The sequence below is a fragment of the Mobula birostris genome, chromosome 9 (assembly GCF_030028105.1).
Source record: "Mobula birostris isolate sMobBir1 chromosome 9, sMobBir1.hap1, whole genome shotgun sequence".
In the NCBI taxonomy this organism is placed as follows: Eukaryota; Metazoa; Chordata; class Chondrichthyes; order Myliobatiformes; family Myliobatidae; genus Mobula; species Mobula birostris.
In genome coordinates, this window is record NC_092378.1 from 1930346 (window position 1) to 1947879 (window position 17534).

The following is a 17534-nucleotide window of genomic DNA, read 5'->3' on the forward strand; positions in this document are numbered from 1 at the left end:
CTTCATTTAATTCAAAAGCGAGGGGAGTAGCAATTTTGATCAATAAAACGTTACCAATTAGAATACAAAATGTAATAACTGATTCTGCGGGGAGATATGTGATTATACATTGTCAACTTTTTTCTGAATTATGGACTTTTATGAATATTTATGCACCAAACGAAAATGATGCAAAATTCATACAAGAAGCTTTTCTGAATTTGGCGGATGCACATGAAAAAATATTAATTGGAGGAGACTTTAATTTTTGCTTAGACCCAGTCTTAGATAGATCAACCAAGGCTGTTATAAAATCGAAGGTAGTAAATTTAACTTTATCATTGATGAAGGATTTAAATTTGATTGATATATGGAGAAGAATCAATCCTAAAGAAAGAGACTATTCATTCTATTCCCATAGACATAAAACTTACTCAAGGATAGATTTGTTTCTATTATCAATGCATATTCAACACAGAGTGAAAAATATGGAATATAAAGCAAGAATATTATCAGATCATTCCCCTTTATTAATGACAATAATAATGGCTGATAAGGAAGAAGTGGCTTATAGATGGAGATTTAATTCAACATTATTAAAACGTCAAGATTTCTGTGATTTTATGAAAAAGCAGATTCAATTTTTTTTGGATACAAATTTTCATTCAGTGGATGATAAATTTATATTATGGGATGCGATGAAAGCATATCTTAGGGGCCAGATAATAAGTTATACGTCTAAAATTAAGAAAGAATATATGGCAGAACTAGATCAATTGGAAAAAGAGATTACAAAAAATAGAAAAAGAATCTCAAAGATATATGTCAGAAGAAAAACGAAGACAACTTGTCAATAAGAAGTTACAATATAATACGCTTCAGACATATAGAACGGAAAAAGCAATTATAAGAACTAAACAAAGGTATTATGAGTTAGGTGAGAGAGCACATAAAATTCTTGCCTGGCAGTTGAAAACAGAACAAGCTTCCAAAACAATAAATGCAATTAGAACAAGGGCAAATAAATTATCTTATAAACCTCTTGAAATAAATGAAACTTTTAAAAATTTCTATTCTGAATTATATCAATCAGAATCCCAAAATGATGTTAATGAGATAGAAAGGTTTTTATCACAAATTTCTCTTCCAAACCTGAATTTGGAAGAACAGAAGGGATTAGATATGCCTTTTACATTAAAAGTTGAAAAAGCTTTAGGATCACTCCAAAGTAATAAATCTCCAGGAGATGGTTTTCCACCTGAATTTTATAAAAAATTTAAAGATTTATTATTTCTTCTTTTTATGGAACTAATACGTCAAGCAGAAAAAATACATAAACTTCCAGAATCTTTTTCAACAGCGATTGTAACAGCCAAAAAAAGACAGAGACCCTATGAAACCAACATCATACAGGTCTATTTCTTTATTGAATGCGGATTATAAAATAATAGCAAAAATTTTATCGAATAGATTATCTAAATATTTACCAAAATTAATACATATGGATCAAACAGGATTTATTAAAAATAGACAATTGGCAGATAATATAACCCAGCTACTCAGTATAATTCATTTGGCACAAAAAAGGGATGAGAAGAGTATAGTAGTAGCTTTGGATGCAGAAAAAGCATTTGATAGATTAGAATGGGATTTTTTATTTAAAGTATTAGAAAAATATGGGTTAGGAACATCTTTTATAAATTGGATTAAAACTTTAAATTCTAACCCTAAAGCTAAAGTAGTGACAAATTCTCAAATTTCAACACCATTCCAGTTAAAAAGGTCAACTAGACACGGTTGTCCATTATCACCTGCTTTATTTGTACTGGCGATAGAGCCATTAGCAGAACTAATCAGAATTGATCCAGATATTATGGGTTTTAGAGTTAATCAGGAGGAATATAAAATTAATCTTTTTGCCGATGATGTTTTGATCTATTTAACAAACCCACAACATTCGTTACATAAATTATCTTCTAGATTGGATGAATATGGGAAGGTATCAGGTTACAAAATAAATGGGATAAAAGTGAAATTTTACCTCTTACTAAAGGAGACTATAGTCAATGTCGATTAGTAACCCAATTTAGATGGCCGGTATTTAGGTATAAGACTTGATAATGATGTAAAGAATTTATATAAATTTAATTATTTGCCACTGTTGAAAAAAATTGAAGAAGATTTTGACAAATGGATGATACTACCAATAACATTAGTAGGTAGAGTCAATGTTGTAAAAATGAATATATTTCCTAGATTACAGTATTTGTTTCAAACATTACCAATACAATTGCCACAGAAATTTTTTCAAGAGTTAAATAAATGTGTGAGAAAATTTCTTTAGAAAGGTAATATGTCAAGAATATCATTGGAAAAATTGACATGTAAATTTGGGTTAGGAGGGTTACAACTTCCAAACTTTAAAAACTATTATAAAGCAAATCAACTTAGATTTATTGCATCTTTCTTCGATGATCAAAAACCAGCATGGATTAAAATAGAACTAGATAAGATAGGAGAAAATAGACCTGAAGATTTTATATATAAATGGGAATCTAAATGGATACGGGAAAAGAAAGAATCTCCTATATTAACACATTTGATTGATTTATGGAATAAGATAAATGTTGATAATGAAACACAGAAATCTCTATTAGCAAGGAGACCTTTGTTTCAAAACAGACTTATTCCTTTTACAATGGACAATCAACTTTTATATAATTGGTACCAAAAAGGGATTAAATTTATAGGAGATTGTTTTGAACGAGGTATATTGATGTCATTTGAACAATTAAAGGATAAATATAAAATATCTAATAATACTTTCTTTTGTTACTTTCAATTAAGGGCTTACTTAAAAGGTAAGCTGGGTCAAACAATGTTTTTGCCAAAACCTAATGAAATTGAAATTTTAATTCAAAAAGGGAAAATTTAAAAAATTATTTCTTGTATGTATAATTTGATTCAAGAACAGACAATTAAACAAGGAACCCATAAGTCAAAGCAAAAATGGGAAACAGATTTGAATATTAATATTGATGAAACAAATTGGTCAAGACTCTGTCTTGACAGTAAGACAAATACAATAAATGTCTGACTTAGATTAGTACAATATAATTTTTTTACACCAATTATATATTACGCCACAAAAAATAAATAGATTAAATTCAAATCTATCTGATAAATGCTTTCGGTGTAATCAAGAAATTGGTACTTTTTTACATTCTACTTGGTCTTGTTTTAAAATTCAACCCTTTTGGATAAATTTAAGAGTCTTATTGGAACAAATTACTGGAACTCAACTTCCACATAACCCTGTATTATTTCTATTAGGTGATATTGAAGGGATAAAACCGAAACTTAAATTGAATAAATATCAGAAAGAATTTATAAAAATTGCATTGGCAGTAGCTAAGACTATAGCAGTTACTTGGAAATCTGATTCGTATTTAAGTATGGATCGTTGGAATAATGAAATGGCTAGTTCTATTCCACTCGAAAAAATTACTTATAATTTAAGAGATAAATATGTAACATTTTTGAATATTTGGCGCCCTTATTTACAAAAGATAGGATGGCATATTTAAGTGCTCCGATAAAGACCTTGGTCCCTTGGGGAAAGTAACGAATAATTATACCAAATTTATTTTGAATCTCATGGAGCATGTGGAAACCTTCCAACACCCAGGCAGTTCTTTTCTTTTTTCTCTCTTTCTTTCTTTTTAGGTAGGACTATATATATGGGGGGGCGGGGGGGAGGGTAGATTTTATCTTTTCATGTACTCTTTTTGAAAATCAATAAAAATTATATTACAAAAAAAAGCTTGAGCATGTACTGTACATATTAAGAAAGAGGATGTGCTGGAGCTTTTGGAAATCATCAAGTTGGATAAGTCACTGGGACCGGACGAGAGATACCCCAGACTACTGTGGGAGGCGAGGGGGAGGACTGCTGAGACTCTGGCAATGATCTTTGCATCATCAATAGGGATGGGAGAGATTCCGGAGGATTGGAAGGTTGTGGATATTGTTCCATTATTCAAGAAAAGGAGTAGAGATAGCCCAGGAGATGATAGACCAGTGAGTCTTACTTCAGTGGTCAGTAAGTTGATGGAGAAGATCCTGACAGGCAGGATTTATGAACAGTTGGAGAGGTATAATATGATTAGGATTAGTCAGCGTGGCTCTGTGTCCTTACAAACCTGATTGAATTTTTTGAGGATGTAACTAAACACACTGATGAAGTAGATGTAGTGTATATGGATTTCAGCAAGGCATTTGACAAGGTACCCCATGCAAGACTTAATGAGAAAGTAAGGAGGCATTGGATTGAAGGGGATATTGCTTTGTGAATCCAGAACTGGCTTGTCCACAGAAGGCAAAGAGAGGTTGTTGACGGGTCATATTCTGCAGGGAGGTCGGTCACCAGTGGTGTGCCTCAGGGATCTGTTTTGGGACCCTACTCTTCATGATTTTTATAAATGACCTGGATAAAGAAGTGGAGGGACGGGTTAGTAAATTTGTTGATGACACAAAGGTTGGAGGTGTTGTGGATAGTGTGGAGGGCTGTCAGAGGTTACAGCGGGATATTGTTAGGATGCAAAACTGGGCTGAGAAGTGGCAGATGGAGTTCAACCCAGATAAGTGTGAGGTGGTTCATTTTGGTAGGTCAAATATGATGGCAGAATATAGTATTAATGGTCAGACTCTTGGCAGTGTGGAGAATCAGAGGGATCTTGGGGTCCGAGTCCATAGGACACTCAAAACTGCTGCGCAGCTTGACTCTGTGATTAAGAAAGGATACGGTACATTGGCCTTCATCAATCGTGGGATTGAGTTTAGGAGCCAAGAGGTAATATTGCAGCTATATAGGACCCTGGTCAGACCCCACTTGGAGTACTGTGCTCAGTTCTGGTTGCCTCACTATAGGAAGGATGTGGAAACCATAGAAAGAGTGCAGAGGAGGTTTACAAGGATGTTGCCTGGATTGGGGAGCATGCCTTATGAGAATAGGTTGAGTGAGCTCAGCATTTTTTCCTTGGAGCAACGGAGGATGAGAGGTGACCTGAAAGGTGAATAAGATTATGAGAGGTATTGATCATGTGGATAGTCAGAGGCTTTTTCCCAGGGCTGAAATGGCTAGCACCAGAGCGCACAGTTTTAAGGTGCTTGGAAGTAGGTACAGAGGAGATGTCAGATGTTTTTTAAAAACGCAGAGAGTGGTGAGTGTGTGAAATGGGCTGCCGGTGACAGTGGTGGAGGCGGATACGATAGGATCTTTTAAGAGACTCCTGGACAGGTATATGGAGCTCAGAAAAATAGAGGGCTATGGGTAAGCCTAGGTAATTTCTCAGGTAAGGACATGTTCAGCACAGCTTTGTGGGCCGATGGGCCTGTATCGTGCTGTGGTTCCGTGGTGCAGAAGGGAGAGAAGATGAGGAATGCAGTAGTCATAGGGAATTCTATTGTGAGGGGAATAAACAGGAGGTTCTGTCAGCATGATAGACATACCCACATGGCGTGTTGCCTCCCAGGTGCCAGGGTACCGGCTGTCTCGGATCGAGTGCAGAGTATTCTGAAGGCAGAAGGTGAACAGCCATTAGTCTTGGTACATGTTGGTACCAATGACATGCGCAGAAAAAGGGAGGAGGTCCTGAAGAGAGGTTTCAGGGAGTTGTGTAGGAAGCTGAAAAGCAGAACCTCCAGGGTAGTAATCTCAGGATTGCTGCCTGTGCCATGTGCTAACGAGCACAAGAATAGCATGATCAGGCATATTAATGCATGGCTGAGAGACTGGTGTAGGGGGCAGGGCTTCGGGTTCCTGGATCATTGGGCCCTCTTCTGGGGGAGGTACCAACCTGTACAAAGAGAACGGGTTACATCTGAACCCAAAGGGGTCCAATACCCTAGCAGGCAGGCTTAATAGCGCTGTTCGGGAGGGTTAAACTAATTTGGCAGGGGGATGGGAACCAGAGTGATAGGGCTGAGGAAGGGGAAAACAGAAATAAACCAAAGATAGTGTGCAACAGAGATAATAGAAAGGACATGCAGGAGATGAGGCAGCATCAGTGCCAGTGGGATGAGTTGCAGGGCAATGGAGGTGTGGTGCAGCTAAAAGAGAAAGCAACAAATACTGGACTGAAAGTGTTATATTTAAATGCACGCAGCATAAGAAATAAAACTGACAATCTTGAAATTCAGCCACAGATTGGCAAGTATGACGTTGTGGTCATCTCTGAAACTTGGCAGCCATCCTTTAGCCATTGGGAGCTGAACATCCAAGGATATACAGTGCATCGGAGAGATAGGCAGAGGGGGTGGTGTGGCCCTGTGTATAAGAAATAATATTAAATCATTAGAAAGAGATGACATAAGATTGGAAGGTGTAGCGTCTCAACGGGTTGAGTTAAGAAATGGCAAGGGTAAAAGGACCCTAATGGCAGTTGTATCACCTCCAAACAACAGCCGTGATATGGATTACAAATTACAGCTGGAGATAGAAAAGGCATGTCAAAAGGGCAATGTCATGATAATCGTTGGGGATTTTAACATGAAAGTGGATTGGAAAAACCAGGCTAGTACTGGACCTTGAGAGAGAGAAAGAGACAGAGAGAGAGAACTTGTAGAATGTCTGAGGGATGGCTTTTTAGAACAGTTTATTGTTAAGCCCACTACAGAATTGGCTGTACTGGACTGTGTTGTGAAATGATCCAGAGGTGATAAGAGAGCTTAAGGTTAAGGAACCCTTAGGGAACAGTGATCACAATATGATCAAGTTCACTTTGAAATCTGATGAGGAGAAACTAAATTCCAATGCATTTCAGTGGAATAAAGGAAATTACAATGGCAGGAGGGGGGGAACTGGCCAAGGTTGACTGGAAAGAGACACGAGCAGGAAGGACAGCAGAGCAGCAATGGCTGGAGTTTCTGCAAAAAAAAAAAAAAAAAAAAAAAAAAAAAAAAAAAAACAGGAGGAAAGTGCAAGACAGATATATTCCAAATAAGAAGAAATTTTCCAATGGAAGAATGACACTACCGTGGCTGACAAGTGAAGTCAGAGCCAAAGTAAAAGCAAAACAGAGGGCATTACAAGGAAGCCAAAGCTATTGGGAAGATAGAGGATTGGGAATCTTTTAAAAACTTGCAAGAGGAAACTAAGAACATCATTAGGAAGGATAAGATGAATTATGAAAGGAAGCTGGCGACTAATATAAAAGGTACTAAAAGCTCTTTTAAGTATATAAAGGGTAAAAGAGAGTTGAGGGTATATATAGGACCAATAGAAAATGACACTGGAGATACTGTAATGAGAGACGCAACGATGGCAGAGGAACTGAATGCATATTTTGCATCAGTCTCCACAGTGGAAGACATCTGCTGTATACTGAACATTCAACAGTGTCAGGAAAGTGAAGTTTGTGCAGTGAAAATTATGACTGAGAAGGTGCTCTGGAAGCTTAATGGTCTGAGGGTGGATAAATCTCCTGGACATGATGGAATGCACCCTCAGGTTCTGAAGCAAGTAGCTTGAGAGACTGCAGAGGCATTAACAATGCTTCTTCAAGAATCGATAGACTCTGGCCTTGTACCGGAAACATTACTCCAATATTTAAAAAGGGTGGGAGGCAGTTAAAAGGAAGCTATAGACCTGTTAGACTGATATCAGTGGTTGGGAAGTTGTTGGGAATCGATAGTTAGGGGTGAGGTTACGGAGTACCAGGAGGCACATGACAAGATAGGTCAAAGCCAGCATGGTTTCCTGAAAGGAAAATTCTGCTTGACAAACCTACTGCGGATTTTGAGGAAATTACAAGCAGGGTAGACAAAGGAGAGTCAGTAGATGTAGTTTACTTGGATTTTCAGAAGGCCTTTGACAAGGTGCAGCACATGAGACTGCTTAGCAAGATAAGAGCCCATGGAATTACAGGAGAGTTACTAGTATGGGTGGAACAGAGTGGGAATAAAGGAATCCTATTCTGGCTGGTTGCCAGTTACCAGTGGAGTTGAACGGGTCAGTGTTGGGACTGTTGCTTTTTACAATGTATGTCAATGATTTGGACTACAGTATTAATGGATTTGTGGCTAAATTTGCCAATAATACAAAGATAGGTGGGGGAGCTGATAGTGCTGATGAAACAGAGGGCGTGCAGAGAGACTTAGTTAGTTCAGGGGAATGGGCAAAGTGGCAAATGAAATACAATGTTGGAAAGTGTATGGTCATGTATGGTGTATGGTGGAAGAAATAAACGGGCAGACTATTATTTAGATGGGGAGAGAATTCAAAATGCAAAGATGCAAGGGGACTTGGGAGTCCTTGTGCAGGATACCTTAAAGGTTAACCTTCCGGTTGAGCTGGTGATCCAGAAGGCGAATGCAATGTTGGCATTCATTTCTAGAGGTATAGAATGTAAGAGCAGGGATGTGATGTTGAGGCTCTGTAAGGCACCCATCAGACCACACTTGGAATATTGTGTGCAGTATTGGGCTCCTTATTTTAGAAAGGATATACTGACACTGGAGAAGGTTCAGAGAAGATTCACAAGAATGATTCCAGGAATGAAAGGGTTACCATATGAGAAACGTCTGTCAGCTCAGGCTGTATTCCCTGGAGTGCAGCAGAATGAGGGGGGATCTCGTAGAAACATTCCTAATGTTAAAAGGCCTGAACAGATTAGATTGGCAAAGTTATTTCCCATGGTAGGGGATTCTAGGACAAGAGGGCATGACTTCAGAATGGAAGAATGTCCATTTATAACAGATGCGGAGAAATTACTTTAGTCAGAGGGAGTAAATCTGTGGAATTCATTGCCACAAGCGGCTGTGGAGGCCAAGTCATTGGTGCATTTAAGGCAGAAATTGATAGGTTCTTGATCAGCCAGGGCATCAAAGGGTATGGGGAGAAGGCAGAGGAGTGGGGATGACTGGAAGAATTGGATCAGCCCATGATGAATGGCGGAGCAGACTCGATGGACTGAATGGCCTACTTTTCCTGTATCTTGGGGTCTTATTGTGGGCTGAAGTGCCTGTTCCTGTGCTATACTGTTCTAAGTTCTAGGTCTGAGATAGAAAAGACTGGAAAAAGGAAGTTTGGAGCATCGGTGCTTCTCACAGTTTTGATTTGGTACCTGCTGACAATGGGTGGCATTAGACACCAACAAAGCCAAGTTCAAAGCCCACTGTGACTTGAACTAACACAATGGGGCCAGCACATGGGTAATACAGCAGGATACATTTCGTCACCATAATTCTAAATTTTGAGTGCCACAGCTTAGGCGCTGGGAGTTTGGAGATCAATCTCAATATCCCCCGTAAGGAGCCTCTGTACGTGCTGCTTGTGGAACGTATGGGTTTTCTCCTGGTCCCCCGGTTTCCACCCGCAGTCCAAGGTCGTACTGGGTAGGTTAATTGGTCATTGTAAATTGTCCAGTCATTAGATTAGGGTTAAATGGGGGCTGTGAGGGGTTGTTGGGTGGTGCAACTCGGAAGGACGATTCTGTGCTTCATCTTTAAATAAAAATAAATTCACAAGCTGTGATGCAGAGAATCTATATTCACTGTATTCTACTGAAAACAAACAAAAAAATTACGAGGGTAAGACAATAAGAGGCATAGAGTGGATAACCAGAGACTTTTTCCCCAGGGCAGAAATGACTAATTCAAGGGAGCTAATTTTAAGGTGAATGGAGGAAAGTATAGGGGGAATGTCAGAGGTAGGTTGTTCTACAGAGTGGTAGGTGTGTGGAACGTGCTGCTGTGGTGGTGGTAAAGGAAGATACATTAGGAAAATTTTCCCATTTAAAAGTTGGAATAAATTAGTGAAGACAAGGGAAGAGGCAACCCTGGAATTCCTTTTTATCTATCAATTCCAAACATGTTCGGGTCTGTGGCCTTGCTTTGGATTACTTCAGCACATTGCAACAACAGACTGAACAATTAAGAGCAACACACAAAAAATGCTAGAGGAACTCAGGTCAGGCAGCATCTATAGAAATGAATAAACAGTCAGTGTTTTGGCTGAGGCCCTTCTTCAGGACACAGGCAATTTAGAGCTAAATATAAACATAGCTCTACAACTGCTAAACTGTCATGCAATCCATGCTAACACAGAACAGTACGCATAGGAACAGGCCCTTCGACCCACAATATTATGCCAAGCCAATTAAATTAATAATCAAATGGCCAGCTAATTTCTTCTGCCTACACAATGTCCACATCCTTCCATTTCCCTCACATTCAAGTGCCCATCTAAACGTCTCTTAAAGGCCTCTAATATATTATAGTATTAGAAACAAGGTTAGTGAACTTGTGGCACAGATCAGTACCAAGGCACATGATTTAGTGGCCATTACAGAAACCTGGTTGCAAGGTGGAGATGACTGGCAATTAAATATCCAAGGGCATCAGGTAACACAGAAGGATAGGCAGGAAGGTAAAGGAGGTGGGGTGGCGTTCTTAATTGAGAATGAGATCAGGGCGATTGTGAGAGACGATATAAGATCTACGGAGCAGAATATTGAGTCCATCAGGGTAGAGATTAACAATGGTAAAGGGAAAAAAAAAATCACTGCTGGGAGTTGTCTATAGGCCACCTAATAAAAATTAGGAGGAGGAGTCTTGGCAAAGTAGAAGTCTTGAGGAGGACTTCATAGAATGCATCCGTGATGGCTTTCTTGAGCAGCATGTTAGTGAATCTACAAGGGAAAATGCTATCTTAGATCTAGTCCTGTGCAATGAGACAGGTAAGATTAACGATCTTGTAAGTTAGGGATCCTCTTGGAAAGAGTAATCATAGTATGATTGAATTTCGCGTACAGATGGAGGATGAGAATAGTTAGATCTAAAACTAGTGTATTATGCTTGAACAAGGGAGATTCCAACAGGATGAAGCAGGATGTGGCTAATGTGGATTCAGAGCACAGGCTATTTGGTAGGACAGTTGAGGAACAGTGGAATACATTCAAAGAGATTTTTCACAGTGCTCAACAAAAGTATATTCTAGTCAAAAGTAAGGACATTAAGTGTGAGGAGAACCAGCCTTGGATAACTAAGGAAATAAAAGATAGTATCAAATTAAAAGCTCATGTGTACAAAGTTGCAAAGAGTAGTGGGAGCCTGGAGGATTGGGAAAACTTTAAAAAGCAACAAAGAACAACTAAACAAGAAATAAGGAAAGGGAAGACAGAGTATGAAAGTAAAGTAGCACAAAATATAAAAACAGATAGCAAAACATTTTATGAATATATATATATATATATATATATATGAAGAGGGTGGCTAAAGTCAACATAGGTCCCTTGGAAGACGTGAAGGGAAAATTGATATTGGGTGATAAGGAAATGGCTGAGGCATTGGACGACTGTTTTATGTCAGTCTTCACGGTGGAGGACACGTCTAATTTGCCAAAGAATGATGTTATGGACGAAATGGGAGGCAAGGACCTCGATAAAAATCACTGTCAGTAAAGAGATAGTGATGAGCAAACTAGAGGGCCTGAAGGTAGACAAGTCCCCTGGTCCTGATGGGATGCATCCCAGGGTGCTGATGGAATTGGCAGAGGTTATAATAGACGCGTTGGTAATCATTTACCAAAATTCTCTAGACTCTGGGCAGGCCCCGGCAGATTGGAAGACAGCAAATGTCACGTCACTTTTTAAAAAAGTATGTCGGCAAAAGACAGGCAACTATAGGCCAGTTGGCTTAACATCTGTAGTCGGGAAAATGCTTGAAGCTGTCATTAAGGAAGAAATAGCAAAACATTTAGAAAGGAGTGGTTCCATTAGACAGATGCAGCATGGATTCGGAAAGGGCAGGTCCTGTTTGACGAACTTACTGGAGTTCTCTGAGGACATAATGAGTGCAGTGGATAGAGGGGAACAGGTGGATGTCATATACTTGGATTTCCAGAAGGCATTCGATAAGGTGCCACACAAGAGACTTATAAATAAGATACAGATGCATGGAGTCAGAGGAAGTGATAAAGTTTTAAGGGAATTGGGGGAATTCTCAAATTCCTGTCAATAATGGGTTAAGGTTGAGTACCGACTGTGTCTGTGTATTCTGGTTCGTAAATGGCTACATCATGTTTAAGATGATGTCTCACAGTTGCTTCTTTGGAGCGAGATAAGGATTAAAGCTCACAAAGATCCACAAAAGACGTCTCCTGATTTTTCACACCTTTTGGTTTCGACAAAAGGCGGTTGCTGATGGACATTCTTTTCTTAAATAAAGCTTAAATTTGGCGGAGTCTCTTATCCAAGTTAAGAAGTTTTGCTCTATTTGAGCAGCTGGAGTGTCTATCGAAGTGATTATTCTTTTGTATCTGTGGTCTTATAAATTGTAACAATTCTGGAAGTCAAGCAGTGAACTTGTTTGAACTGCCAGAGGGATGAGAACGCTTCTCCCCCACCCCCCGATGTCGGGACCAAGTTCCCTCACTGGCTGAGCTCGAAGAAATAAACCAGTGAAAAGATAAGTAACGATCTTTTTGTGCTATGGTAATTTGGTCTGGCGAATTTAAGTTTACAGAAGTGTATTGGCATGGATAGTTGATTAGTTAACTAATAGAAGGCAGAGAGTTGGTATAAATGGGTGTTTCTCCAGTTGGCAGTCAGTGGTGAGTGGGGTGCTACAGGGGTCGGTGCTGGGCCCACAGCTGTTTACAATTTACATCGATGATTTGGAAGCGGGGACTGAGTGCGGTATAGCAAAATTTGCTGATGACACTAAACTGAGTGGAAAAGCAAATTGTACAGAGAATGTGGAGAGCCTGCAGAGGGATATAGATAGGTTAAGTGAGTGGGCCAAGGTCTGGCAGATGGAATACAATGTTGGTAAATGCGAGATCATCCACTTTGGAAGGAATAATAGAAGAGCAGATTATTATTTAAATTGTGAAATATTGCAGCATGCTGTTGTGCAGAGGGACTTGAGGGTGCTTGTTCATGAATCCCAAAAAGTTGTCTTGCAGGTCCAACAGGTTATTAAGGCAGCAAATGGAATGTTGGCCTTCATTGCTAGAAGGATTGAATTCAACAGCAGGGAGGTCATGCTGTAACTATACAGGGTACTTACTGGTGAGGCCGCACCTGGAGTACTGGGTGCAGTTCTGGTCTCCATACTTGAGGAAGGATATACTGACTTTGGAGGCAGTGCAGAGGTGGTTCACCAGATTCCAGGGATGAAGGGGTTAACCTATGAGGAGAGATTGAGTTGCCTGGGACTACACTCTCTGGAATTCAGAAGAATGAGTGGGGATCTTGTAGAAACATACAAAATTTTGAAAGGAATAGATAAGATAGAAGTAGGAAAGTTGTTTCCATTGGTAGGTGAGACTAGAACTAGGGGACATTGCCTCAAGATTCAGGGGAGAAGATTTAAGACAGAGATAAGAAGAAACTGTTTTCCCCCCAGAGAGTGGTGAATCTGTGGAATTCTCTGCCCAAGGAAGCAGTTGAGGCTTCTTCACTAAATATATTTAAGATACAGTTAGATAGATTTTTACATAGTAGGGGAATTAAGAGTTATGGAGAAAAGGCAGGTGGATGGAGCCGAGTTTACGGACAGATCAGCCATGACCTTATTGAATGGCGGGGCAGGCTCGATGGGCCAGATGGCCTACTCCTGCTCCTACTTCTTATGTTCTTATTAGTCGCTACCACCACCGCAGGCAGTGCATTCCAGGCACCTGCCCCTCAAATCTCCTTTGAACCTACCCCCTCTCACCTTAAATGCATGCCATCTGGTATTAGACATTTCAATCCTGGGAAAAAGATACTAACTGTTTACTCAATATATGCCTTTCATAATCTCACAAATCTATCTCCCTTCAGCTTTCACCACTCCAGAGAAAACAACAGAAGTTTGTCCAACCTCTCTGTAAATCCAGGCAGCATCCTGGTAAACCTCTTCTGCACCCTCTCCAAGGTCTTGACATCCTTCCTATAATGAGGTGACCCAAACTGTATGCAATACTCTAGATTTGGCCTAACTAGAATTTTATAAAGCTGCAACACAACTTCCTGACTTTTGAACTCAAGGTTTCAACTTATAAAGGCAAGCATGCCACATGCTTTCTTAACCACAGCATTAAACTGTGTAGCCACCTTTGGGGAGCACTTTAAGATCTGAAGGTTTGGAGATTGTCAAGTCTCTTCAAATGCAAGTACATTTAACGTTTAAGAAAGCAGCCTCTAGGCAAGCATATAGATCCTGTTTGTTTGAACCAAAAGTTGCTACAGCTCACTACAACCCAAAGCACAGGCAAAACAGATTCTGTAACAACACAGTAAGGTTATGTGTGAAGCCATGTCTTTCTTTGAGTGCCCTACACTCCATGCTGGACTGATAAAATTTGGGAGTATAGTGGTGCATTAAGTAGAGCCACTGCCAAACACCAGCAGAAATACAGGTTTAATCTTGCCCTCAGGTGCTGTCTGTGTGGACTTTGCACGCTCTTTGTGACTGCCAATTTCTTCTCTCTTCTCCCCTCTTCTGTCAGGCAGAAAATACAAATGCCTGGAACTATGTTCCACCATGTGTGGATGTTGCAGCAAGGCAAGGGTTACGATCATGTCTAGGCGAGGTTAGCTTAGCCTAGTCAAGAAAGGACTTTGAAGCACACAGCCTCCCATTGCACAGCAGGCGACCAGAGCTATTTGGCATACTGAGACAAGGATGTGATTGAAGAATGTAAGACACACGCCAAGAGACAATTACTTTACTGACTTAAAAGTATCATCAGTTGTTAGCTTGTAGCTTTTATTGACTTTTAATGCCAGTATTGTGAATGACCATTTATCTTGGGAGAACGAAAGAATTTTGACCAATATCAGCAACTGCTAGTCAATTCTATGAGTATTCCTCTGTTCAGACTTCTGAACAATGTGGTGATCGGACCCGTAGGCTGTTCTCCCTGTGCACTAGTAAACAAAATGTGATTGAGGAACGAGTGCAGGTTTTCAGAGTCTAGCTCATCGGCAACAACACTACTCAAAGACAGTTTCTATTCCGACGTTTTAAGGCGAGAATGCTTTCTACAATGATAAGGTGGACTCCTGACCTCACCATCTCCCTCATGACTTCGCATCTTACTGTTTATCTGTACTTCATTTTCTCTCTAACCATTACACTTACTCTGCATTCTGTTATTGCTTTACCTGGTAGTGCATCAATGCACTGTGTAATGAACAGTGTGCAAGGCAAGCTTTCTTGTTACATGTGATAATAAACCATTTTGGGCTCCTCTTCTATTCCAATGAATTGAGTGTTAGCAGGTTAATTGCCCCGAATGTAGCTGAATAGAAGAACACTTGGTGGGGAAGTTGATGGGAATATAGGGGGTTTAAAAGAACTGAATGTAGCATTAATGTGAAGGGGTGGTTAATGGTTGGCAAAGATTCAGTTGACCAAAGGGATCATTTCCACGTTCGTTATTCCAGTTCTGAAATAATTTTACACTATTAAGTCAGTGAAAATAAATCTGATTCAGAAGTACACAAAGAATCACTGGGGACAGCTCAGATTAAACTGGAGCTATGAAAGGATACAAATGTTGGAAAGTGAACCCAGCAGTTTCTGATTTTCTCCACATGTTAGAACCATCAGGCTTTAACCATTGATTTTGTTTTGTAATCAAGGAGGCAACGTTTAATTCAGGGCGGCACGGTAGTCTAGCCGTTAGTGCCAGCAACCACAGCCATCTGTATGTTCTCCTAATAACTGTGTGGGTCTCCTCCAGGTGCTCTGGTTTCCTCCCACATTCGGTCAGTAGGTTAATTGGTCACATGGGTGTAATAGGCAGCACAGGCTCATTAGGCCAGAAGGGCTGTGTTACATTTTGTAATTCCTAAAACTAATGGAAAGAAAAACATGGAAGGCTGGGAGAACGTGTATGCCTCGTTTTACTTTAGTGAGGTGTTCAAATATGACACGGTGGCCATTCATGCATTTCATACATAACCCATAATGAATTATGTAAACAAACACCAAATCAAGTAGATTTACAGTATCACTCAAATATTACTGAACTATTAAACATAGTACAGGCTTATTAACATGCTGTATCTTTAAAAAGAAAAAAACCCTTACCTTGGTTGACTTGAGCTTTTTTTCAAACTGAACTCTTTCATTTTCCATGTCAACCACCTTCATCCTCAGATCATTAACCTCTTGATACAACCCCTAAAGGAGATGCAATTTCAAAGCATGATGAGACTGATCTCAATTAGTCATCGTGACTGATGCACACATTTATGAGAAAATTGTGGTAATATTCAAACATTTCCAATGATCATTAAAGTTATCAATATGGAACCAATGCCTATGCAGAAATGTGAAAATACTCCCAGTTCCTTTTCAAAAATGTTCATCAACTCCTGCCAGTTATATTCAACCAGGTGCCCCAAATGTAAATCATCATCATAAAAAGTTTCATAATGCAAATAATACAAACGTGATGGGTATGGGAGACATTTTCTGAGCAAGTTAGAATCAACCAATGACAAGCTGAAACATACAGAAGCAGCTTGGAATTTGTGAATTAGATTAAATGAACTGCAGAAATATGTAGGTTTCATACAGCCATGTCACATATCAAATTAAGCTGCAGATCTGCTTAGATACTTTTGTACATTATATAACTGTTCAAATTGCTAAACAATCATGCTTAGAAATGTAAATACTCATTCCCCACATTTTAACCACAGCAGGCATGCATTCTAAACCAATGATGGAATTTATCAAATTAAACACTGATGTTATATTCTTTGAGGTTCTAATTAAAGTCAAACATTATTTACTTCACGTGCATGGATAAACAGCTTGGCAAAGTCAGTGTCCATGAATATTTTCGAACTGTTTAAGCAATGGAACAGTGGAAGCATGCCTGACGTACAGACATTTACAAGTTTCTTTCAATCCATCTCAGAATACAAGCAGCAACTCATGCTTCAGATGTCCGACACAACAGGAACACATCACATGGACGTTAGTTACTGCTCCACAAAGCTCTCCATGCAGCTCCATCTCATTAATACTGTTGGCAGCCAAGCTCAATTTGGCATCTATTCAACTGAAAGATTAATTTTTATTTTCCACCCTCATTGCTTGGTGCCTGCCCTATCCCTTCACTGCCTCTTCCTCAACTATTTTTCACCATAGTGAGGTGATGGTACAATTGGACTGCTCACTTCCACCACTTTAGGAACTCAAAGGAACCACAACGCTCCCCACGGTTTTCAATGGTCATACGCTGCTCATCTTCGACTTGCTCTCAACCATTGCCCACTGGTCTTCTCAGGTTTACCACTGTCTTGCACTGGTTTCACAGGAGCTTCAGGGGAAGGTGATGATGTGGGTTAGGGTTTTGGGAGAGGAGGAGAAGGGGAAAGCAAGAGGAATCTACTGGAGAAAGCTGGACTAATAGTGAAAAGGAGAAATGAGAAAAGTGCCGGTGCATACCAAATTTAGCAAAGACCAAGTACAAAAGGGAAAGCAGGAGCTGGAACTGCTCCCCGACCTTTAATCCAATTACATAGCTACTCAGGAGGCTCCACAAC

General features: G+C 39.6%; 1 protein-coding gene across 4 annotated transcripts in view; it reads right to left on the reverse strand.

Annotated features, from left to right (window-relative positions):
- The window catches only part of ppfibp1b (PPFIA binding protein 1b), a 253814-nt gene that overhangs the window by 113084 nt on the left and 123196 nt on the right, over positions 1 to 17534 (reverse strand). For all 4 annotated transcript variants that reach the window (XM_072267360.1, XM_072267357.1, XM_072267359.1 and 1 more), the window contains one exon: positions 16066 to 16158. In XM_072267360.1, coding sequence (XP_072123461.1) covers positions 16066 to 16158 — 93 coding nt within the window. The remainder of the gene's footprint in view (positions 1 to 16065; positions 16159 to 17534) is intronic.